General features: G+C 46.1%; 1 protein-coding gene and 1 pseudogene across 2 annotated transcripts in view; both read left to right on the top strand.

Moving 5' to 3' along the window:
* The window catches only part of FAT3 (FAT atypical cadherin 3), a 621,620-nt gene that overhangs the window by 562,911 nt on the left and 33,981 nt on the right, over positions 1-24,728 (top strand). For both annotated transcript variants that reach the window (XM_037011586.2, XM_073215899.1), the window contains exons 16-22: positions 2,092-2,306; positions 3,560-3,697; positions 4,659-4,802; positions 7,664-7,861; positions 10,592-11,390; positions 19,962-20,096; positions 21,874-22,031. In XM_037011586.2, coding sequence (XP_036867481.2) covers positions 2,092-2,306; positions 3,560-3,697; positions 4,659-4,802; positions 7,664-7,861; positions 10,592-11,390; positions 19,962-20,096; positions 21,874-22,031 — 1,787 coding nt within the window. The remainder of the gene's footprint in view (positions 1-2,091; positions 2,307-3,559; positions 3,698-4,658; positions 4,803-7,663; positions 7,862-10,591; positions 11,391-19,961; positions 20,097-21,873; positions 22,032-24,728) is intronic.
* On the top strand, positions 2,975-3,175 carry LOC118971203 (U4 spliceosomal RNA; annotated as a pseudogene).

Genomic DNA, 24,728 nt, shown 5'->3' with positions numbered 1-24,728 from the left:
TTTAGCTAATCTATGAATAGGCAAAGCAGCCCTAGTATTCAGATGAGAAAGCTGAGACTCTAGCACCTCCCGGCCACTGGGCATGATTCCCTCATCACTCACTCAAGGATGCACTTGCTGAGCAAGGGGGCGAGGGAGGTTCACTCCCCTTCGCATAGTCCAGTTAACACTCAAGAAAGCTACTATAAACACCAATGTTTATTTAGCCTTGTGAGTACGCCAGGTTCTGAATTTAATCATTAGTTATTTCTCACATTCTCCATATGAGAAGAGCAGCTTCAGAGAGGTTAAATGATTTCTCCAATGCCCACTGTGAGTAAGCGGGAGATCCAGGATGTGAACTCGGATCTTCTCACTCTATAGTACACACTCTAACCTCTATACAGCACTGCTGTGCTGGGGCATAGGGGGTTGGGGGGGGTGCAAAAAACAAGGGAGACATACTCTCTGCCCTTAAGTTTAGGAAGATAGAAATATTGACAGAGGAATTGTATTAGCAGCTTCTCCCAGCAGTAACTCTGTTTATTAAGGTCATTACTTCAAATTAAAATGTATGGGGAATTTCCTCATTTAAATGTGAGTTAGTCTTAGCCTGTATAGTTATGGCCATTGTGTATGAACACCATGGGGAAATGGTTAAGTACTGTTTAAATCTGGCACTGGATAACGAGACTGGGATGCAAAATAAAGCACTAAAGATGATGATTGCTAAGAAAAGTTAATTATGGGGAGGAAGAGGCTCTTGTTAAAGGTATGAGTTCTGTTTCTCACCTGAGTAGAAAGGCAGCCTTAACAGCTAGGAAAGTTGCCTGTTTGGAAATTTGAAGGGATGTGACAGAGTCCCATTGGTCCAATAATTATTTTCCAAGTGGGAGACAGGTACATGCACTTGAGAACCACTTGTAGGCAGTACAATGACCAGCGGCCAAGTGCGGAATGCAGGATTGGGAGCTGGATGGGAGGGAAGTAGCTCACAGAGCGCCTCCTCTGGGTGGCACCCAGCCAGCTGCCTGCACCTGTTCTGCTTGCTTCATTTAAATAACTGCAACCTGGGTGTTGTCTCTGTTCTGGAGTTGTGGACCATAGACTCATATTTCCTATTTGGCCACTGATTCCCAGGTATTTTCTTTTCCATTATGTCATTATACCTTGAGACTTCTGACACCTTTGCCCAATTTGGGTCATAATAGTTTCGGATAAGCACATTATAATTTGGCAAGACACCTTAGTGGCTAATTCAGTTAAGTCTGCTGACAGAGGGTGGTATCATACAACCTGTCTTGCCAATGGGTTTCAGCCCCGGGCAAGTTCACTATGGATTCAATGTGACCAAAGAAATGACAGTAGAACATTCTTGGGCTGAAAGGGTTATACCAAACTTTATTTCCACTGTGGCAGGTCAATCACTCAGATTGTGATTGTGGCAGAATCCCATTCACTCAGAGCGAGTCTGAACACAGCAAGCCAGTCACTGCCTCTGGGCCCCTCTTCCCCCACAGCTGTCCTTTGGGCCTCTGTCCTCAGAGCTGCCACCACCTCAGCCCCTGCTCTGCTCTTCTGCAGCCTTGCAGCCGTGCCACCATGTTGCCCAGAGCACTGGACAGAGCTCTTTGTATAGAGTCAATAACAACACATTGCCCACACGTGTGTAGTGAGCTAACCAACCAGGGCCAGATGAGAATCCTGGCCACAGGAACCTTCACTTATTCCACAAACTGCATCCATACAGCAAGGCTCATTCTCAAGTCTGTCTGAGGAATCACCAAGAGACACTCATTGGGAATACTTGTCCCTACCCCTACTTCCTAGTTACATATGGGTGAGTAATGCCCGGGATTTTCAGGCAAAGTTCAGGAACTATTGCAGAGACAGATAGACTTAATTTCTTCAGTGTTATGTCTGATGGATAGCCATGTTTTAACTGACAGCAGTAATCACACCTGGGATGCTTTTACCAGGGTATTTAATAAACAAATGCCTGAATATCTAAAATTCCTGGCTGGAGATGGTGTTACAGATGTTATCATGTTTATGGAACTGCTGAACAGTGATTTTTCCACCATATCTAAAGCTCTCCATTTTTCCTCAAAGGGGGTATTTCTGTCTCTGAAGTCCTGGACTATGAACTATGCAAAAAGTTTTACCTGGTGGTGGAAGCCAAAGACGGGGGCACCCCAGCTCTCAGCGCTGTGACCACTGTCAGCATCAACCTCACAGATGTGAATGACAACCCCCCCAAGTTCAGCCAAGATGTCTACAGTGCTGTTATAAGTGAGGATGCATTGGTCGGAGACTCTGTTATTTCGGTAGGTGCCAGTGGGGGGTTCAGATGTATAGGATTAATAATCCTCAACAGGGTGACAAAGTGAGCAAGGTCTATCTGGAATTCTCTCCTTTCAGAGTTCTTTTGTCCCCAGGAGCTCTAGTTAGGCACCAGTCCTTCAACTTCTCCAGCTTGCATATTCGAAAGGGTCTAATAAATTCATTTATATCAAGCTGTAAGTGACCAATAATCACTTTTCTCCCAAGACTGTATGTTGTTTGAGAAAACAAAATAGGTAATGGAGTGAATTTCTAATAAGAGCTCCTACTAATTTGTGATCTTAAATAAATGATAAGTTATTTTGTGGTTAAGGGTAGAATAAAATCCTTCCCCAACCCCTTGTGTGTGCACATGCATGCGCACACGCACACACACACAGAGTGAGGCAACTATGGAAGCAGGCTTAAGATTGATTGGCCACTCTTAGAGAACCTCTTTCTGGAAGATTTTTTCTCAATACCAGTAAGAACAAGCCATGCACTAGGAGAATGCAGGTTCTCTTAGAATTAATTATTACGTTTTGGAAACTGAGTTCCAGCCTTACCATCCTCACCATTCCTAGGTTGGGCAGGTCCCTTCCGGCCACCCTGTTCTCCGGCTCCTGCAGCACCAGGTGGTAGGTGTGCCTTCTATACATATCAAAGGCAGACTAGCTTTGCATAGTGGCAGTATCATAGCCAATGAGGTTTATCTGAGGTGCAATTATTGCTAATTGAAAACATCAAAGGCAGACTTCCCTCTGTCCTTCCTGGATGTTATCAAAATGTTTTCATACATATCAATTCCAACATCACCAATGGGGCAGTGTGTTTGCTATGAGGGGAAGGGAATTTTCTTGGTCTCCTTAATGTGGAAATGCACAGGTTTAACGAGCACCTGGCTCAGTGGCAGAGACCCGTGTTCTGCAGAATTGGGAAAGGATCATAAGGCATCCCTGTCACTTAGTGTTGGCTCAGTCCTTACTGGCTCAAGGCCTGAAAAATATCAGGCCTAACCAGCATCAGGCTGTAGGCAGGTAAAAATTAGCACAAGTGAAACAGCAGCCCCACGGGTGGCACTTTCCTCCTTGAGCTGAACCACCCTCCCTTCCAGGGGACATGACCACTGACCTTGGCGACCATAGTACCTGAGGGAACATCAGAGCTCTGCCCATTTGCACAGACCCGGGGCACTGTGAGTAACCCTTTTCTCTGTCTCATGTCATGCTTTTCCTTTGTTTTGCTGTGTCCCGGGAAGCTAATAGCAGAAGATGCAGACAGCCAGCCCAACGGACAGATTCATTTTTCCATTGTGAATGGAGATCGGGACAACGAATTTGCTGTGGATCCTGTCTTGGGACTTGTGAAAGTTAAGAAGAAATTAGACCGGGAACGGGTAAGCTAGTTTAAGCCAGCCCCCTTCCCATCCACACCCATCCCTTCACTGGAATCAGGCACAGGTGCCATGAGTGTAGAACAGTCTCCACCCAAAATAACGGGAGTAACCAGGAATGGGCTAAAATGCAGCACAGTGTATTTGGATTAGACTTTTGAAAGAATTCTCTGCCAAGAGATGCTGACAGTTCTTAGTTATAGATGTTTGAAAGAAAAAGCAAATATGTGTCTTCTAGATGTTTTGAATTTTGGTTCTTTCTAGAGCAAAGAGGGAAAAAAAATTGCTTTCAGTGTTAGGATCCGGTGGTCCTGGTTTCATAAGCAGCTGTTGCCCTAGGTGAGCAGATACAAAAGGATCACCTGAAGGGATCTAAGTCAGAAAGAATGATCCAGAAAATTCCCCTGTTCAAGGTTAAACTAAGTTGCTAAACATTGTCTTTTTGACCAAAAACATGTATCTTCAAAGTGAAATTAGATATGGAAGAAGATGTCACAGTGGTGGTGCTGAAAAGCTGGAGGAGCGCCCTGGGTGATACGTCCCCTACCTCCCGAAGTATCAGAACTGATCAATAAGGCAGATGGACGGGGACAGCACTTAGTTTGGAACAAAGGCCGAGGGTTGTGGGTCTAACCAGGGGCAGTTGTGCCTCCCAGGGGACATCTGGCCATGTTTGGAGATATTGGTGGGGGTTGCCACAAATGGGCAGGAGGTGGGTGGTACTGGTTTCTGGTGGGTAGAAACCAGGGCTGATGCTGACGATCCTACAGTGCACAGAGCAGCCCCCCAACAAAGGATTGTGCTGGCCCCACATGGGTGCCTAGGTTGAGAGACCCTGGTCTAGAGGACCAAAGTGAAGCTCGTGGGTCTTCAGCAAAGTACAGCAGAGCCTGCAGCAACTCTGTGCACACATCAGGAAGGAGGCGCTGCATTTCTTTACTGTCCACCCTTCGTGCTCTGGCAGGTGTCTGGATACTCCCTGCTGGTCCAGGCAGCAGACAGTGGCATTCCCACGATGTCATCAACTGCCACTGTCAACATTGATATTTCTGATGTGAATGACAACAGCCCACTCTTTACACCTGCTAACTACACCGCTGTGATTCAGGTGAGCAAACCCAGTCTGACAGACACTTGTCCTGATGCACTCAGCCGTCTTCCTGTGCTGTGGTTTACTCCTTGTGGTGTGTTACCGTTTTTACCTAATATCAACTCATCCCATCATAGGGTTGGTATGAAAAGAGCCTGATTCTTCTACTGCAACTGATTAATAAACGTTGGTAAGTGCTCTCACTGGTGGGGTTCTTTCAGGGGTCAGGTGCCTTATATGCACCATCTGCCCCCGGCACACCCCCATGATTTGGGGTGTGGGTCAGCCCCCATTGGACAGTGAAGGAGCTAAGGACTGGAGGATTGGGTGCCCACCCAAAGTCATACAGCGGGCAAGTGGTGGAAGCAAGACTTGAACTCGGGTCTGTCTTCTGCAACAGCTCTTTTCTTTCCACAGTGACAGGCTGCCCATAAGCCACTCTGCTATTCTGGCAGGGGAGGGAGACAGATGCAAACCATCTCATCTGTCAAAGGGAGACTGGGCATCGAGATAGAGCTGCTACTCTTTGAAATCAGTCTTCCATAGGCAGTTTGTCTAGCCCGTTAAATGCCCCTGCTCTTTAAAATCCACCAGCAGGATGGAGTAACTTACTGCTGCTCTCTGCTATCAGAGAGAACAACTCTTTTTCCCCTCTATTTTTTTATTCAAAGGAGAGTTCATGAGCACGGTAGTAGGCACCACCAAGCTACCTCCTCCTCCCAGTATTTCTAGAAACTGGAAGCCCAATTTCAGGAGAATTGGGGAATCCAGCCCAGGAATACCATCATTGTGGAGTACTTAGAGGGGACAGGGATTGATATACATGTCCTCGGGGGGCAGGAGGATCACACATATTCTAGAGAATTAATTGCTCTTGCCTGATCCAGTTTAGCCTCAGAATCACACCCCATGGGTTCCCGGGGCTTTGCAGGTAGAAGGTAAGATGAGAGTGAGCCAGGTCTTGAGGGGCCCCTACGGAATGATTTGCAAGACTTTTGAGTCTGGCCGTCCATAGCCGGCTCCTACCTCACCGCTGAGCGGGCCAGCGGTCAGACTGAGAGGCGGTCACACAGCAAGCGGCTCTCTGCTTCATTCCTGTCCCTTTGTCAGCGAAATCCAATGCCTTCACTGGGGGTATTTTGGTTTTCCGCTCCCCTCGGAGGCTTCCTCCAGCAGCTGTGCATTCTTCTCGCTCTCCTGCTTCCACAGAGCTTCACCCGGGGGCTGCGCCTTCCTCCATTTCTCTCAGACGGCTCTTCTCCAGATGTCACCCACTGTGGCGCTCTGGCTCTCACCACCTCTGTGTGCTCGTACCAAAACAAAACAGGCTTTGCCGACTCAACGTTCAGTTTTATGACACACATCGATCAGCTAGACAGGCCGTTTTCACATGCACAGCAGGAAGTCAGCGTGAAAGAGCCAAGAACCCCAGCCCGTGAGCATGACCCTAGCGCCCCTCGGCAGCTCCGGGTCCTGCCCGTGTTATTGTCCACCTTTCTTTCTCAGACGGTGACCCCTAGGGCACACATTCTCTCTCTGTCTCTCTCTGTCTCTCTCTGTCTCTCTCTCTCTCTCTCTCTCTCTCTCTCTCTCTCTTCTGGGAGGGAAATGGCCTGTATAGGAGTGAGCAATCAAATCAATAAATCTTCCGTTTTGCGTGGTGCTGAGTATGCTGTCAGGGTGAAATAGTAAATCTCCACTGGGCTGAGGAGAGTCCAAAACAGATTCCTGAGACAGACGGTGTCTAGTTCTTGGTGGCCGAAAGGCCTCTTGAGAGAAGGATCAAAAGGAGAGGGCTTTGAGGTCGTTTTCTCTTTCTCCTTCAAAAAGTGTCCCTCCCTTTTCCCAACACATGGTTTTCATAAGACTAATTCCAGCACATAAAACTAGCAAGCCTGTCCCATGCATGGCTTGCCTCCAATCGGCAGTGTAGCACTGTCTTCATCTCTGTCACCCAAACTCACTTTATCCTGAGTCGATGTCATCAGGAGACCTAAACTAATGAGACGGACTTCAGGCCCAGGCTGTTGTGACGCTGAAGTCCAAACCGCGTGGGGCGGGGAAACCAGAGCTTGCGCTACAGAGGAATTCAAGTTGGCGTTTCCACCGTAAGGAGAACCTCCGTCCCAGGAGGGAGTGGCGGAGAGCCTTTGTGTTGCCATTCTGGGGAAAACGCAGAGAGGTTCTGGGAACGAACACTTGCTTAATAACATCAGGGCGTCCAAAAACGCTCATGAAGTGAAGGATGTCCTTTCTCTTCATTCTCAAGTTGGGAAATACCTTATCCCCTTCTCTTCTCCTTAAGAAACATGGCAAAACTGTTCAGGGAGGGCGGGGGAGTAAATCCCCATTCTCCACCTGGCATAAGCCTGTGTATATTTATGGGGAAGGTGCCAGGATGTCCCCAAAAAAAATTGATGTTGTGATGTTGTGTCACGGTGTTGGGCCTCAGAACAAGTGTGTTGGGACAAGTGTGAGAAAGTGCTTTCCCATCCCAATGGGTTGGTGTTTTCTTGGCCTGAAAGGATATCCAGGATAGCCACAGAGACCGGTGAGCATCCTGTACCCCCAAAGCTGCTCAGGTGGATGCAGGACATTTCCAGCCCATCAAAGACAAGGCGGAGCTGGCACCGTCCATGGAAGCCACAGATGCCTTCCAAGCAAAGTCCTCGTGTGCTTCCCCTGTGCTCACTGGCTCACAGGGCAGTTGTGGGGTGGCAGCCAAGCATTTTTTCAGAAGACAAGATAATATCCCAGGGAGTCCTCTCTGCGAGAAGCCCTGTCTTCTAGCACAGCACCCTCAGCCAGTAATGATGGGTTTTTTAAATGTTAACAGAGGTGTAATTTTATCTTCCTTTTCAATATACTCTTTTATGCAGGAAAATAAGCCAGTCGGCACCAGCATTTTGCAGCTGGTGGTGACAGACAGAGACTCCTTTCACAACGGGCCTCCCTTCTCGTTCTCTATCCTGTCGGGAAATGAAGAGGAGGACTTCCTCTTGGACTCTCGCGGGATCCTGCGCTCGGCCGTGGTCTTCCAGCACACGGGCTCCCCGGAATACGTGCTGTGTGTCCAGGTGCGGCCTCGTTCCCTGCCCGCCTCCGGCCAGCTTTCTCCTCTGCTTGTTTCTGGGCCCGTTGGTTGGTTTTTCTTTGTGGAGCAAGTCAACATAATTCATGAGCGTGCAGAAATATTCCTCTTTTAATCTCAAATTCAATTTCACACCAATAAAAGCGGTCTCCTTGTGTGAAATTGAACAGGAAGGAAAGGAAGCATCGTTGTTCAGGAGGGACATTTCCTTTAGGGCTGTGCAGGAGCAGCCAGTCCCTGGGCCTAAATCTGCATTCTAAAAATTCCCGGGGTTCTAATGGACCCACAGAGACAATCACTGATCAAAGCAACCTGTCTTTGTCCTACTGGGACTAAGTCGTAGCATAGCCTCAGCTTCAGTCGAGGGCTCTGCTTAGTAAGCTTTCCTAGTGAGGCAGGAGGGGACCGAGCACCCAGATGGCAGTGGCTGCTCAAGATTTCTGCTACCTCCAGGTCAGAGGCCTGTGTAAAATGAAATGGCTCAAAGTGGCAGGAATGGAAAGGGTATGGGTAGGAGCAGGAAATGAGAGCATGCCAGAAAGTTCCCGGAGGGCACCTGAAGTCATTATTAATGGTGGCAATAGCAACAACAGGAATTCTTCATAACTGTATGGCATTCAATTGTGTACATCATCTCTTCTGGTAAGGTATGGCTTGCCCTGCTCCATGAAATCTTACAAACTAAATGACTTTTGGCCCAGAGCATGTCGACAGATGCTTCCATTCACCCACTCCCCCTTGTGTCATGTAAGTAGTTTTACACCACAGTACAGGGGCACCTCCTACCAGGGCAAGAAGGGGTTTCCAGTGCTCGCTCACAGAAGCCAGGACGGTGCTTTGCATGCCCTCTCCGCCTGTGAGAGAGCTGACTTCACATCACATACTTTGGAAACACCAGGGAGATCTTCCCACTTCTAGTCCCTTACATTGAACTACCACCGAGCGCTGAGTTTCTGCCTTCACCCGGACCCTGTCAGGGCAGTTACGTATCCTTTGTCCTTGCCTACTTGATCCTCTATCTCCCTGTACTCATGTTACAGGAGCCTCCCGGGTGACTCCTCTGGCTTCAGCCTTACTCTTTTCTTACACCTCCCTCACCCCTCCCAGATTAATCATCCCCGTTGATTATGTCAATCCCCTAAAACAGGGGTTAGCAAACTACCATCCCTGGACCACATCCTGCCCTCAGCCTGTGTTTATGAATAAAGCTTAATTGGAACACAGCCTTCCCCATACAGATACATATACCCTGTGGCAGCTTCCATGCTGAAACCACTGGTGAGTAGTTTATAGACATCATATAACCCCCAAAGCCTAAACTATTTCTTATCTAGCCTTTTACGGAAAAGGTATAAGCTAAGCTAAAAGCCCTGCCCTAAGGTAAAACCATTTGTGGCTCCCCAGTGCTTGAAAACTTGTGGCCTGCAGGCTGAATTCCGGCCCCAGACTCTTTCAGATTTGGATTTAGGTCTGCCTAATTTCTTCTTGAGCAGACTCGACTCTTCAGTCTTTTTCAGACCACAGGCCCAACTCGTCTGTCACCTTACATTCAGTGGCTTTATGCCTTCCCCTCATCTTTCTGGCCTCTGACATTTGAATAGGCAACCTCTGGCCTCTAAAGTCCAAACTCTTACCTTCCTTTGAAATATTCCATGGTTTGACTTCAAATTCAACCTCACCTGTCCATCAAATTAAGCATGTGGTAACGGTAATCATAGAAGTAGCAGCACTCACGTTAACTTTCACATAGTACTTCTGTGGATCAGGCCTCTGTTAAGCACTTTGCAACCACCTCGGCTCTCAATCCTCACAATATAAGAATCCTGTGAGGTAAAACCACTGTTTTACTCATTATTAAAGATACAAAACTAGAAGCTCAGAGAAGTTAAGTAATTTATTCATGGCCAGACATATAGTGAGTGGCAGAGCCAGGACTGGAAATCAGGGCTGTATGAGGCCTGAGCCCCTGCTTTTACCTGCCTTCCAAGGACACATCTGTCCAGATCCCACCTGGCCTGCAGTGTAGCCCCACATCTTCAAACACCTGCCCCGGGGGACCCAGCCCATGGGAGTCTGCCCTTCTCTGAAGCCCTACAATATTGTGCATGGCAGGTACTGAGTAAAAATCTGTTGTCAGTGGTGGCTCTGTCAATTCTTACATAAATAAGGAAAACAGAAAGGTTTTTCCTAGACTACCTGTTTTTCCCTTTGGTGTACCATTTTTTACTCTAAATCTTAATATCATGTAATTCCCAGTTAAAGAATGTTATTTCTTAAATGTGTTGAAAGTTGCTCTCTGGTCCAGTCAAAAGGAAGGGGTCTGAAAAGAACAAAGATTTCTCTTCCAAGTGGACATGTTACTTTCTGAGGGTCCCCTGTGGCTTCTGTCCAAAAGTAAAGCCAGGCCAGCCTGCTGTGGATACGTTGGATCTCGTAGCACCCTCTATCCGCCTTCCCTATTCACCCCCAAAGGCTTTATTGTGTTGACACATTTTATTGTCCATAACAGAGTGTACACATGGGGACTGGAGATGATAAATCACTCTTCTAACTTAAATGCACATCTTCAGCATTTTGCAGAATAATGGCAGGGGATAGAGGAAGAAGCAAATGTGATTAAAGGAACAGATGTCTTCTATCTGAGTTTTGTTCTTTTTTTTTTTAATTATTAAGATTTTTTCTTAGTTCTTGCCTTTCCCCAACTTGGCTGTTGTAGGCAAAAGACTCAGGCAAACCTCAGCAAGTTTCTCTCTCTTACATCCGCGTGAGGGTCATCGAGGAAAGTATCCACAAGCCCACAGCCATCCCCCTGGAAATTTTCATTGTCACCATGGAGGATGACTTTCCTGGTGGGGTCATTGGGAAGATCCATGCCACAGATCAAGACATGTATGATGTGCTCACGTTTGCCCTAAAATCAGAGCAGAAGAGCTTGTTTAAAGTCAACAGTCACGATGGGAAAATCATCGCCCTGGGAGGCCTGGACAGTGGCAAGTACATCCTGAATGTGTCTGTGAGTGACGGCCGCTTCCAGGTGCCCATTGATGTGGTTGTGCACGTGGAGCAGCTGGTGCACGAGATGCTGCAGAACACAGTCACCATCCGCTTTGAGAACGTGTCCCCCGAGGACTTCGTGGGGCTGCACATGCATGGGTTCCGGCGCACCCTGCGGGCTGCCGTCCTCACCCAGAAGCAGGACAACCTGCACATCATCAGCATCCAGCCCGTCACGGGCACCAACCAGTTGGACATGCTGTTTGCCGTGGAGATGCACAGCAGTGAGTTCTACAAGCCAGCCTACCTGATCCAGAAGCTGTCCAACACCAGGAGACACCTGGAGAACGTCATGCGCATCTCTGCCATCCTGGAGAAGAACTGCTCAGGGCTGGACTGTCAGGAGCAGCACTGCGAGCAGGGCTTGTCGCTGGATTCCCACGCACTCATGACCTACAGCACAGCTCGCATCAGCTTTGTGTGCCCGCGTTTCTACAGGAACGTGCGCTGCACATGTAACGGTGAGTGCAGTTTAGAGTTCCCTCCCACCTCCAGAGGTGTGAGTACCCTGGGCTTCTGTTCCCGTAAGCATGCTTTGCTGCATTCACTCAGTCAGCAAAGTAGTCACTGACCACCTACTGTGTGCCCAGTCATTTCTCCCAGCTACAAGGGTCAACAGGCAAGCTCAGCCCCTACTCCCATGAAGCTTAGAGCTTATTGAGCAGCCCAGATACACACACAGATCAGCAGGGCCCAGGTCAAGTACTGTTAGGGGAAATACAAAGTCCTGTGGGAGGCCCCGATCAGAGGGAAGGTTTCCTGCAGGATGTATCTCTAGGTTGACAGAAAGTGTAAGTAGGAATTAGAAGTGTGAAGACAGGTAGGGAAGGAAGAACCTTCTAAGCTTTGTAGGAGGAAGGCTTAAGGGCAAGAAAGAAGCCTACACTGGGGGGATTGAAAGAGATTTCTGAAGCCAGAAAGAGCAATGGAGTGACACTGCATGTGAGCAGGCCCAGTGATCACACAAGGGCTGTCAGCTAAGATGAAAATTCTAGAAATTACCCCGAGGCAGTGGGAACCATTGGCTGATTTGAAGTGAAGAAGGGATGGGGTCGGATCTGTCACAAAGGGCATGCTGGCTGCAGAGGGGAATGGATTAGATGGGGCCAGGCCAGAGGCCAGGAAACAAGTTAGCAAGTTGTTGCAGGGAGTAAGAGCAGTTAGATTTGCTTCAGTGAAAAATGGGCCAGATGTACAGGAGCACAGACCAGAAGTGGGTTCAGCCCTCGGAGTGGCAGCGAGGGAGTGGTTCCTGCCTGTTGATGTAACTGGAGTCACTGAACCTTGACCTTCCCTGGTCAGCAGCCATAGCTGCACAGAGCCATGTGCCCAGAGTGGTCAGCAAAAAGCATGGCTCTCTCCCTCTTTTCCTGTCTCTGACATGGGGGGACATAAATTCAATGCCCTCTTCTAAGAAAAATCACACCCAGAGTTTTTCTAGCCAGCACAAACTTGGCCCAGAGGATTATGGCCAGAAGAGAGGCCATTCGTTGAACATTCCTTTCAGAAACTGGGGACAGGCCTTTTCCCTTGTAGAAAGTTCTTGGTTGCAATTTGAAAAATAAGTTCATCAGAGAAAGGCCCAGAGATCCCAACCCCCTCCACACTTGGACAGCCTCCAAGCAGCCTGGGAGAGTGCCAGCCACTTACTCTGCAGTACTCAGTGAATTCTGCTGGTGTTTTCATCAGGTAGATACAGGGATGTCTGACCTTTTGGATATATAAATTAGCTCCAAAGTAACTCAAAGCATACATGCTAGGTGAGATACATTTCTGGAAAATGCTACCAACATGCAGGATTTATGAATGCCAGCTGTCCTGACTTTACCTAGTTTCCCTTTGTAGGCAAGCTGTTTAATACACCAAAACTGTGCTAGGGCCTTCATGCAGCGATTCACAGCAGGGTTCAAAAGAAGTTCGTGACAGGAGGTTCACGACAGGACAGGCAGACCCTGCAGGAGAAACTAAACCAGCTAATTAATCCTGTGCTCTGAGAACTCAATTTATTCCAGCAAATATCTGTGGCACCAGCAATCTCCAAGATACTGAAGATTCTAAATATAGCCTGTGGTGAGGTCAGCTTGCAAGTACCTGTTTGCAGTAATGCAGTTATAATAAATGCTAGGTTGTAGAAAGGACAGAGTCCATGCTGTGGCCAGAGAAAAGCTTTCTGTGACATTTGTAAACCAGCGACCCCACTACATGCTGGGTCTTGAGGGATGAGTAGGAGTTCATCAAGAAGAGCCGGAGGAAAGCAAACGTGGCAGAATTTCTTTAGAAGAGGAATTTGAGGGTGATTTTTGTTGGAGAGAGAGGGGAGCTTACTCCACATTTTGCATGAAACCAGTGAGTTTCAAGGTGGTGTCCTGTTCTCTAGCCCCTGTGGGTCCTTCTCCAAGTAAACCCAGAATGCTGGAAGGTTTTGTCAGTTGGCCCCCGAGGCAACACATGAGGTTTGAAAAGCATTTCCTCAACCAGGCTTTGTGCAGATTCAGGCCCACCCCGTAGCTTCTTACTTTCAAGTCACTCTTATAATTAAGCCATAATATGGAAACTGGATTTGAATGGTCAAAGGACCTGCAGAGTTCAGCTAGCCCTATCCTGTCTTCAGCAGGATAATCTTCATTTTGTACATGGGGCAGCTCCGTGCCTTGCCCAGGGCCATGCAGCCAGTGAGAGTGGCCTGCTGACTCCGTAAAGGCTCCTTGGGCTCCTATTGCTTTATCCACCTTAAGGGTAGAAAGTTGTCTTCATTTTTGTGAGTCTTAACCTCAGTGCTATGTGCTATGTAAGATGACTCAACTAACGCCTTTTTTTCCCAACAGACTGATTACCAGCCACCCAATACCATCTCCGAGGGTATCTCAGACCTCAAAAGTTAGGGAAACTAACACTCGGAGAGGTCACTTGACTTGCTCAAAGTCACCAAGCTAAGCAGATGGCTGAGCCAGGATTCACACCTGGCCATTTTAGCCACTGTAACCTACTACCACTGCACTAGTTTGGAAGGAATTTGAAAGTCACCTGCTTACTGTATTCCTGGCACAGTAATTCAGCCAAGGTTTGCACACCAGTGCCAGGTGCTCACAACCTCACAAGACGGACCTGAGATGATCTTTTCCCTTACACTGCACCAGAACTCACCCAGTTCTGTCCTTTAGAGCCAAACAGTATCCAGGCTGATTTCTCCCAGATGATCTGCCCTACAGAGAGCAAAAGATAGTTGTTGACTCCTTGAATCCTCTTTTCCTAGAAAAAGAGCAGATGTTCCTTTGCTCCCTGGCTATAAACAAATAGGATCTACAAAGAGTTGTAGGTGGTATAGTTGGGGCATAACAGAGAGAGTCCTCAGGCCTCCTTGGAGGAGTCCAGCAAAGGCACTGGAAGCAATGAAGCTGGTCCCACTGCATCATCACCAGGCGTGGAATGCACTGTAAGCAGAGCCAGCAGTGAGGAGAAAGGCCCTGGGGCTTGGGGCACCCTTGCATTGCTCATTGACTCCAAGGCCAGGGCAGGGTGCTGGAGATACTGTAGGAAGTGAGGCTTATGTGCTTCCTATCCTGTTGGAATGTGAACAACAAGATGCTCAGTTGGACTGGATGGTAGGGAGGGAGGCAGGACTGTGTAGGACAGGTAAACAGAGCCTGTGATAGGCAGCCATGGTAATGCATTTCTCATAAGCATGATAAATAAAACGGTGATGGCTTCTGTGAAGTAGGGCGACACTTCAAACTTAGCCTTGAGTTTTTTACAAAGCAGAGAAAAATAGGAGATTGAGTTTACACTTGGGCTGGGGTTTAAGCCTCATTCTCGGGGAGAAAGCCAACCATCCCAGTGGTTTCAGATAACCTCCAGTGTTGTCTATGAATCTTAACCAGGTTCCCCTGCAAACTGGGAAGTTTCCATTTTTCACTCCTAACAGCTGTGTCTCTGCAAATCTCTCATCTCCAGTATGCGAGCCCCAAAATGCCAGGAGAGGTTTGGAGGTGGTACCAGCTTCTCAGCATGTGGATATTCCTATATATATTCCACTCATGCCCAACTGCCCCAGAGAGGGTGCCTTGAATGAAATTGTGCTCAGCCTTTAGCAAAATCAATAGAAAATAGGGCTGAGCCCAGCAAACCCCACTGCAGGTGACTCTGTGCTTTTGGCAGAACCAAAGGAAACCACTTCAAAGCCAGGAGACCTTAAGAGAATATGTTTTAAAACTTCATGCAGGCCAGTAATTAAGAGGGATGGTTATTGACTTCCATGACCTTTGCCAAAATGTGGCATCTTGGTTAAGTGTGTGAATTCAGGAGGTAGTATGTGTACCATTCATTACGGGATTTGCAGTACCAAGAGGTGGCGTCAGCTCAAAGTGGCCACAATCATAATCACAGCTACATTCTGATGCATTAGCTAACAGCATAGACTTAATCCAGGGGGCTGTGGGGATGCTGGGGAGATGAGGAGAGGAGTCATCAGTATAGTAGCGAGACCCTTCTAGAACCTCAAGAAGATCACCTTTCCCCTCCCTGCAGGTTCCGAAGCTCTGAAGCTTCTGCTCAAGTGAATTGCATGCCGTCAGCTCCATGGAAAGCGACCTACATGTCCACCTGAGCAAAGCTCCAGAAGGTGGAAAGCATCTTCGAGAATAGCCACACTGCATGCACATGTCTCTGGCAGAGAGGCTATATAGAAAGAACACTTCCGCCCGAGGCAAGGTGGTGAAGGGGCAGCATGTGGCCTGGGACGCAGATTAACACAAAGCTCCTGGCCTTAGCTTATACTTCCATGCACATGGTATTTCATATCATCTATCAATTTACAAATCATGATTTTGACCCAAAAAGGACAAGACAACAAGAAAAAGATGGCACTTGAGTTCAGGTTTCTGCCATGTTTCTGAGTCAAGCTCATGTCTCCCATTTGGAGACCTTGTAGTAATTAGTTTTTACTGTTAAGTTTTGTTCTGTACAAGTTACTTTCATACGTATTAGCCCATTTAATGATCAAAACTCTGTGAAGAATCATTGTCTTCATTTTTCAGAAAAGGAAATCAAGACCCAGAGAAGTCAAGTGACTTGTTCAGAGCCACACAGTAAATAAGTGGCATGCCTAAGGCCCACAGCCAAGTCTGCTATTTATTGGCAGCATCATTTCCTGTTATACTCCCCCAGCTTCCTGAGGGGACCCAGGAATGGGGAAAGAACTTTCTCTGCCTGCTTTCTGCTTCAAGAATTGCTAAAAACATCTGATCTTTCTGTCCAGCCCTGACATACAACAGATTGCATCAGTTGGTTTGCTACTTCAGGGCCCCTCTCCCTTCATGCTCACTCTGGCACCAAATGGATGGAGGCCTGGAGATGCAGAACATGTGGGTCTGGAGCCCCCACCCCCCAAGCTGTCATTGATCGCAACACAAATTAATTAAATCTGGGTTATTTAATGATAGTTGATAAGATAAACTTCCTCCCAGAAGCCAATGGGAGCTGACATGGTTGGCTCTTAACTGGTGAGCCGATGAGGTACTTTCTGCCACCAGAAAGAGGGTCTTTAAGACACTAAACAATAGTAGGTGTATATACTTGCTAAAAAGGGGATGGTGCAGACACATGATTTCTAAAAACAACTTAACCCCTCAGCACCCATTCAAAGCATACTGGATTTTGTGTTGCTAGAGAATTCACAGCTTTGGTTGGAAGGAGGGTTGTTATCCTCAGGAGAGTGTCCCCCATACCAAGACCTGGGCACGTCTGAGGTTGAGGGACACAAGACATGGGCTAAGGGCTGGTGCACAAAGGTTGAGTCCCTCTGACAATATGTAATTCAGGAAGCGCCTATGCTCTTAAAGTGATAGAGAGAAAGGAACAACAGTATTGCTGAGGAAGTGTATTTTGTTCGGGAAAACTGTTTTCAGTGACTGAAAGTCTTTCTCTACTTGGAATGGACTGCATTTGGTGCACACGCTCACGTCTGTCCCCAGCTAAGGAGGACCCTACATTGATACTCACCTCCAGACGCTAATCTGCCTTCATATTTCCTTGAGCCACAAGAGAGCAGAACGTGAGCAGAATGAACAGACAGCCTCAGCTGGAGCCTGACTGTTTATGGGCCTCTCCCGCCCTGGGCTGGGACTCCAAGAGGAGAGGCCCTGGAGGATTTTTAAAGCATCAAGAGACAGATGGCTCACCAAGAACTATCCCCCTTTGCCTTAAGAAATCCTATTAAGGAGCAAAAGAAAGAAAAATAACCTATTAAAGTCAATGGCTGTTAGAATGATTAGCAATATACATTATTATGCCTATCTCATTAATATTATTAATTTTGGAATTCATGTATTTTAATATTTATATTAATATATATTTTATATTTACTCCAGATGGAGTCTTCATTATGGGTACTGGATCTAACACAATCCAGTAATTTAGTGGATTTAATTATATGGCTTCTATGGTTATGACTTAAGGAAATAAGAAATGGAGATGTGGCTTTAAACTCCAGTGGCTGGTCTAAGTGGCTTTAACCCAACATAAGAGACATGGGTGTTAAAGAAGTGAGAAGCCCACCAAGGCAGGGCTGATGATGAAAGATGAGGTCAAAACATGCTAATAAAAGAGAGAAGTATTAAATTGCTGTGTTATTCTGAAATGCAATGTTCAGCTTTTATTCTATATACACTTATAGGGGTTTTTTGGGTTTTTTTTACATGTTACTATAATTCCTACAGGAGAAAATAACTTTACTGTCATGGGGCCTGGAATTACCTAGCCATCTTCTCTCCATTGAAACAGTGGCTTTTAAACTAGATTTTTGATAATGCAAGTTTTCTTAGCCAGGTAGCTATTGCATCAGAGCAGAAAATACTATGAATTAAGTATATATAGCTGTATCTCAGAAAGAGAAATTTATGGAAAGGATTATCATTAGGCTGGCTGAATTAGAGACATGGAAAAAACATGCCCATGGAATGGAAAGTATCATTTCCTAAATACAGAAATCACTCTCTCTGTGTCTAATTGGAAAGCAATGCCCAGGTAATGCAGAGTTATATCCCTTTGAGGGGATACATTTTGTGATTCACTGATGCACTCTGCCACGTGCCTGAGATTAGCAATGGGGTCAGTTTGCATTTTTGAGCATATACTAACTTGACCACAGTTAGGAGCAACCGAGAAGTGCACAGGCCATCAGAAACTGAAACGAAGCCACTCATGCAGACAGCAGAGTCAGATGGTAGAGTCATGAGCTTCCCATGAATAAACAGTAACACGTGCGTGCCGCTAAGCCACTGGCTATGGTAGTTTCTTTTCCATGAAACACAGTTGCTTGTTACTCAGAGGATCTCATGCTTTAAACCTGAGTTTAAAATGCTCTCTCCCTTTGAGAGGACATCTGACATTCTCCCAGAAAACAATTGTTCCTTCTCTGGCACACACATTATGCCATTACGCACACTGTTTCACTCTGGTACACTATTGCACTCACATATCTCTAGCAAAGCAGTTACCTTATTGTATTATACCTTATTGTGTTTGCCTGTGGATTCCCGGGAAGGGCAGGGGGGAGACGTGCGATCATTTCCTTTCATCTTTATATGCCCAGGCCTGTCACCTCAATGGACCTAAAAATTATTTGTTGAATGAATGGACCAAAAGTTACTTAAAAACTGGTCATCAAAAGCCTCTTGAAACAGATCATAAGGTGGCTGAACAGTTGTTTCAAGTTCCAAAAATACTCATAAATACATGGCAAGAATAAGAATTTCTTGGGACAAAAATAGGAAGATATGTTTGGGACACTTAGGTCTTTTTGCACCATTTCTAGAGGTCATTCCAAATTTTTAGTTACAAATCCTTTCATCTTCTAAGACTTTGCCAGCAGGATCAATGCTAAAACAGTGCCTTTCCTGGCTGAGCTCTAAACCAGAGGGAAATAGGGTTCAGGAATTCTGAGTTCGCTGGTCCTACTCACATTGCTCCCAAGGACTGCAGTTCTTAAAATATTTATATGCAGTTAGCATTAAATGTCTGCTTTATCCTAGACAAAGAAATGACTGTGTAATGGGACAATATGCTTAATGAGGATGAAAGAGCATGGAAAGATCTTCTAAGGAAAGAGGTTGCTGATTGTCTGGCATGTTCCTGGTTCACAGAGACGAGGTGACCCTTTAGGCCACTGCTAACCCAGCCCTGGGTCTCCTTTTCTGTAGTCCTGTTACCACTCAAACTCCCGCCAGATTGAAAGTGGCCTAATTACATTTGAACCGTCCATGACCTTGGGAAAGTGCCCTGCCATCCAGGGTCCCATACTTGTCCTCGCCACAGTTCTAACTCCCTTGGGTCCTGAACTCAGCCTTCTTCAGTGAATCTGGTTTCCAGGATTTCCTTTCTGAGAGATTGACCTCACCTCTTACTATGCTGTGAACATCGAACAGGTAGAAAGGAAGCCTTCCTTTGCTAAGGATAATTGGACTATTTCTGATAGCCGGCAGGGCACACCTACAGCTAATCAGTACAACAGCAGGGAGCAGAAGGGATTAGGAAATAATGTGAGTTCTGCTTGCACAATTTAGATTGACTCACACTGTCCTTCAGAAAGGCTTCCCCTGCCTCTCTGAAAACAACAGCTAACATCTTCTGAAGTTTACCCCTAAGTTTTTCAGGGCTGAGATGGGTGTAGAAATCTAAGCTTAGGTGGTACATTTCAGTGGCCACCAATATGCAGAAACCCCAGAGCCCATGTAATGTGATCTGGTTTTAGCTGAAGATGGCCCATTCACAACCTCAGCATATTTTAGCCTCAAAGGAGGAGCTCCATTCACTGTTTGCACCCGACCTACTTCAGTGTAGCAGTGAGCTTTTGAGACGCAAGGGTGCTGGTGGGCACCCACACCAAGTGAAGCCCATTCAGACACTCCTGATTCTAGGCACCCTCTTTGTCTCACAGCTCGGAGCCTGTAGAGCCCAGTTCTGGAACCATCACTGTGACCCCCAGAGTGTAAGGTGATACCCACTGTACTGATCATGCGTGTTCCCCTTTGTCACAGGAGGACTGTGTCCGGGGTCCAACGATCCTTGCATGGAGAAGCCGTGTCCAGGGGACATGCAGTGTGTCGGTTACGAAGCCAGCAGGAGACCGTTTCTCTGCCAGTGTCCACCAGGGAAGCTCGGAGAGTGCTCAGGTGCAGAGTGGGGTGGAATGACAAGGGTCTAAGTCCCTATTGTTGAAGTACATGCCCTTGAGTAAATGACCCTGCCCCAGCCCTTCCAGAAGACATTTCTGTCTGCATGCAACATTTTCCTTCAAAACACACCACAGTGACCCTCAAATGTACTTGGGATGCATTACAGCCGCTGTCTGTGCTAAGAAAACACACAATGACGGTGGACTCCTTATACAATGGGGAGACCACAGCGTGTGTTTTCATTTGTGTTGCATGGATATTAGGGCTGAGATTATAGACAATAGAAGGCTGTCATTTCGGCAGAGAAGTCAGAGTATCTGTGGCCTTGCCTTTGATGCCTGGAGGGCTGCACGAGCCCATAGCCACAAAACAGAGGTCAGCGGAATGGAAGGTAAAGCTGAGCCAGTGCAGTTGACCTTCTCTAGGTAAAACCAGCCTAGAGCCCAAAGGAAGCCAACTCCCCACTGAAAATGTATAACTAACTGCATTGCATGCTCCCAATAGGAGAAGTGTTCCCCTCTGTTTCTTAAAGAAAGAAAAAAATGAGTATTTGTGCTGTTTCAGTCCAAATAATCTTCCTCTTCTGACCTTCACTCAAGTTCAGTACCTCGTTTGATTCACATATTCTCTACTACTTCTTTCCTCTATAAAGAGTATCATTCATTTTTGGTACCTATAGAACCCTCTTTTTGGTGTATCAGACAGTCTGGTATCAATTTTGGAATCCAAGAAAGATTTATTGAGTGATGATTATCAAAGTAATTATGGCAGGAATAAAAAATAATTGTGCCTAATATGTGCAAGACAACTGCTAAGCATTGGGCTCTAGAAATACAGTGTGTGCAAAGAGAGCTCTGTTCTTAAACATGGAAGCCCACGCTCCCTCGTAGTTGATTTCAAGAACAGAGCAACCTGTGAAGTGAAGGGATCACCAGCATACGTGCCTTTCAAGTAATCTAAGGCTTAGATTTAAAAGATACTCACGCTGCTCCACCCCAACACACCAGTTGTGCACACAGAAGGTGGGTATGTAGGGTGACCAGAGAGCCGAATTTCCTCACAACAATGTCCCTTTCTGTCCATCTCCCTTCTCCTTCCAATCTAGAAAACTTTTGATTGTCCATGGTTATCACCCATTTGTTAAATTTCCACACTTTCCACCTATCACCCTAGCAAGACAGCTTTTCAGCCATTACTTTGCTTGTTAAAACATAAAGTTGGAGGCACTAAAAAAAGAGGATGAACTCAGAATTGGGTGATGTGGGTAGGACTAAACCTTCTAGAAAGAGAGGCCTTGAAATCAGTGGGACTGTCCAAGACATGAACTGCCTTTTTTCAACATTAGTGCAAATGACAGAAGTTGGCTGTTTGGCATTAGGATATGGTTTTGTCTTTCCTTTATTTCAGGGAATTACAAGTTTTTGAGTGTCTAAATGATGGTGGTGGGCAAGAAGGGGTATCTTTTAATAGTGCTAATTTTAGAAAGTGGGAATTGACTGACACTAAGGAAATTCAAGTTATAGAATTTACCAAGGTGCCCTTGGCATGAGACAGCTAAGATTTGGGGGCCTCTAACTAGTTAATTTTTTTTTCACTTTGACATTAGAGTGTGACCTGAAATGGAGAATCAGTTTTTAATCAAAAATAGTTTATCCGCAATGCCTTCATTAACTCCCCACGGGCTTTGGTCAACTTCCTTGGTAGTCGTTGGGTGATTTCATATGTCCCTGGGATGTTAAAAAGCGTATCTATCTTCTCGTAATGGTCTTCTCAGGGCACACTTCTCTCAGCTTTGCTGGAAACAGTTACATCAAATACCGGCTTTCTGAAAACAGCAAAGAAGAGGACTTTAAGCTAGCTCTGCGTCTGAGGACCCTGCAAAGCAATGGGATTATAATGTACACCAGAGCAAATCCCTGCATGATTCTGAAGGTAATTAAAACGGGTTATCTTTTCCTGCAGTCAGGGCTCATGTTAGTATTTTGGCTCTGGGATTGGGGACTGAAATCATTTTCTTTTAAGTTCAGAAAACCAGAAGTCAACTTTAGGGCAAAGGGGAACAGCAGCAGACCTGGGAAGTGTGCCAACACCCCACCTCCTTCTGTGCGTTTAGCTTCAAAATTGGCTCTTTGGCGATTGGGGCATCTCTCTCTCTAGAGTAGGTTCAAGAGCCAGCCTCCTTTGAGCTGTAATCACTCAACAGCTCATTAGAATGTATTTCCTAATCAATTCCACGGCAGGGGTGGTCCTTTAAAAAGATTGGCTGTATCCTCTTTGACCACATGGGCCTATGCTTTTTGAACCCTGAAGGCGACTTCTGTTCTTGCTCAGGGAGGAAGTTGGAGACCTGGCGCATACAAGATTCCATATGTCCTATCACGGCCCAACTAGCCCAGTTTGTAAATCATTCCCAGCCTCAGAAACCCACCAGAGGCAGCCAGATTTCCTTAGAGCAAGTCTAGCATTTGTATTCAGCCCAGAGCTTCTAGTGCCTTCATGAAAATAACAGTGATAATGCTAACAGTTTTACATACCTCATTTGATTTTTATTGTAGAGTTAGTATGATAAATATATGCAATCATCCTTTTTGATCAAGGAGAGAACAGAGGTTTGGAGAGGTTAAGTTATTTAACCAAGTTTGTACAGCAAATAAGTGGCAATGCCTGGGCCCACATTCGGTCCCTCTCACGCCATGCTCCCAATCTCCATGTTCTCCCTAACTTTCAGGCTTGACACCACAACCCATTTTATCAGAAATTGCATTCTGGCATCTGCAGACCAGATTAAGCCTTTCGGTATGGGAGAAGAAAGGAGAACTAGGAGAGAGGCATGTTTAATCTAACGCTATTCTCAACAAGTTGCTATGCTAGCCCACTGCAAGTGCCTTCAGAAACACTGTTGGTCCTGTAGGAAATGCCCGTTCAAGTCGAAATGGCTGGCAATTTCTTCTCTTCTAGAGTTCTATCACTAGGCTTAACTTGGATCATGATGGGCCTTTCCAGCCTCTGTCCTTTAATTGTTTGATACGCCACATCCAAGTTGATTAGGTGGCTGAGGTCTTAATCCTAGAGAGAGAAAAGTATGTAGGACATTAAGTGCCATTGGCCTTTCCCATCACATATTTTACTTACCTGCTCTGGTACTGCCAGCAGAACTTGGTGGCCAGCGGGAGACAGCAGGGAATTGGACTTTTAACAGTCAGCTCCTTTCGTGGGGTATCTCTATCCTAACTCATCCAACTCAGAGAATAATTTCAGCTCTGGAAAAGAGAGCCATGTTTTTAAAAGAAAACAAGGGAGTCACTCTGGATGCAAAGTTTTAGGGGAACAAAGAATTCCAATCAAATATTCATGGTAGAAGGAAAAAGTTAAATAAAACCTGAGTCCTGTTTTTATAACTTTCTGACCCCTAAAGCAACCTGCCTTGGATCAATAGATCACTTTTCTAAACAGCCCTGAGAGGTGGGGTGCAGGGGAAGTGCTCTGCCCATTCAGAGGTACCAGGTCCCCTGGGCTCTGCTTGGGTGTCGCTGACCTTCCTTTCTCCTCCTTCAGGCTCTAACAGGGCTGGTGGTGCCAGGACATCCTTATGAACTAAATACTTCTTAGCAAATATCTTATATCGTGTGAAGTTTGAGGGAGAACAAAAATATGGGACCTGAATGGCTTGATCCTAAAAGGGAGCCTGTTATTTGATGCTTCACCGGCAAACGGCTAAAATGTGCAGATCCCTGGGGATGGAGAAGAAGAAGAATTAAACCTTTTAGGCAGGTCTAACTCCTAAGGTATATTGTATTTCATGAAAGAAGCGTGTTCCTGAAAGTTGTGTAAATTTGATCTCTGTAAATGAATTCTAATAAACGAGGGAAGGTTGTTATTCAGAGGCACCCTTCCATTAATCCCTTTGTGATGTGAAAAATCGCCACCAGTCTGTCTGTTCTGTAAGTTTGCTTTTCATATATTGAGTTTGCCTAAAGCAGGACACAGCTGTACTGAACTATGGCAGATACTCTCCTGCAGTCGCCAGGAATATCCACTTAGGGGATTTGAATCTGTTTGCTTAACATTTCCAGCCTCGTGCAAGATTTAATTTCACTGGCTGTAGGTACAGTATGTGGCTTGTACTTTAGCTCAACGACTACACTGAAATGCTTTGTTTAAATTGTACCTCTTGGTTCTATATATTTTCCCAGTTAGAGCACAATCTCTAAAAAGTACTAATGACAATCAATGGGGTGAAGGGCAGACAGTTGAATTGCATGGAGACCTCAAGAAGTGAAAAGGTTCATAGACAAGAAGCACCACTGTCTCTTAACAGCAATAAAGGTGCTCATTCTTCTGTTTACCATGGATACCCTGCCTTCTCCAAAAGAGAATCCAGGCTCACCATAAACACCCAAATGCAATAAAATCAAATTACCATTAAGATGAAAACAAAAGGTTAAAGACCCAACCAATGAATTGAGAAGTGCAGAATATCATTACTGAGAAATCTAGACCAAAGGTTCCTACCTGGTTGGACACACACCATAACTCTCAATTTCCTGGCAAGAACGAAAATGTTGAGATAGGTTCTGCAGCCCTCCTTGAACCTATAAAAGAAACATGTCAGATTACCAGAAGAGATTT

This window comes from Manis javanica, chromosome 11 (assembly GCF_040802235.1).
Source record: "Manis javanica isolate MJ-LG chromosome 11, MJ_LKY, whole genome shotgun sequence".
NCBI classification, from domain to species: domain Eukaryota; kingdom Metazoa; phylum Chordata; class Mammalia; order Pholidota; family Manidae; genus Manis; species Manis javanica.
This window is presented reverse-complemented; position numbering and strand designations above follow the sequence as displayed.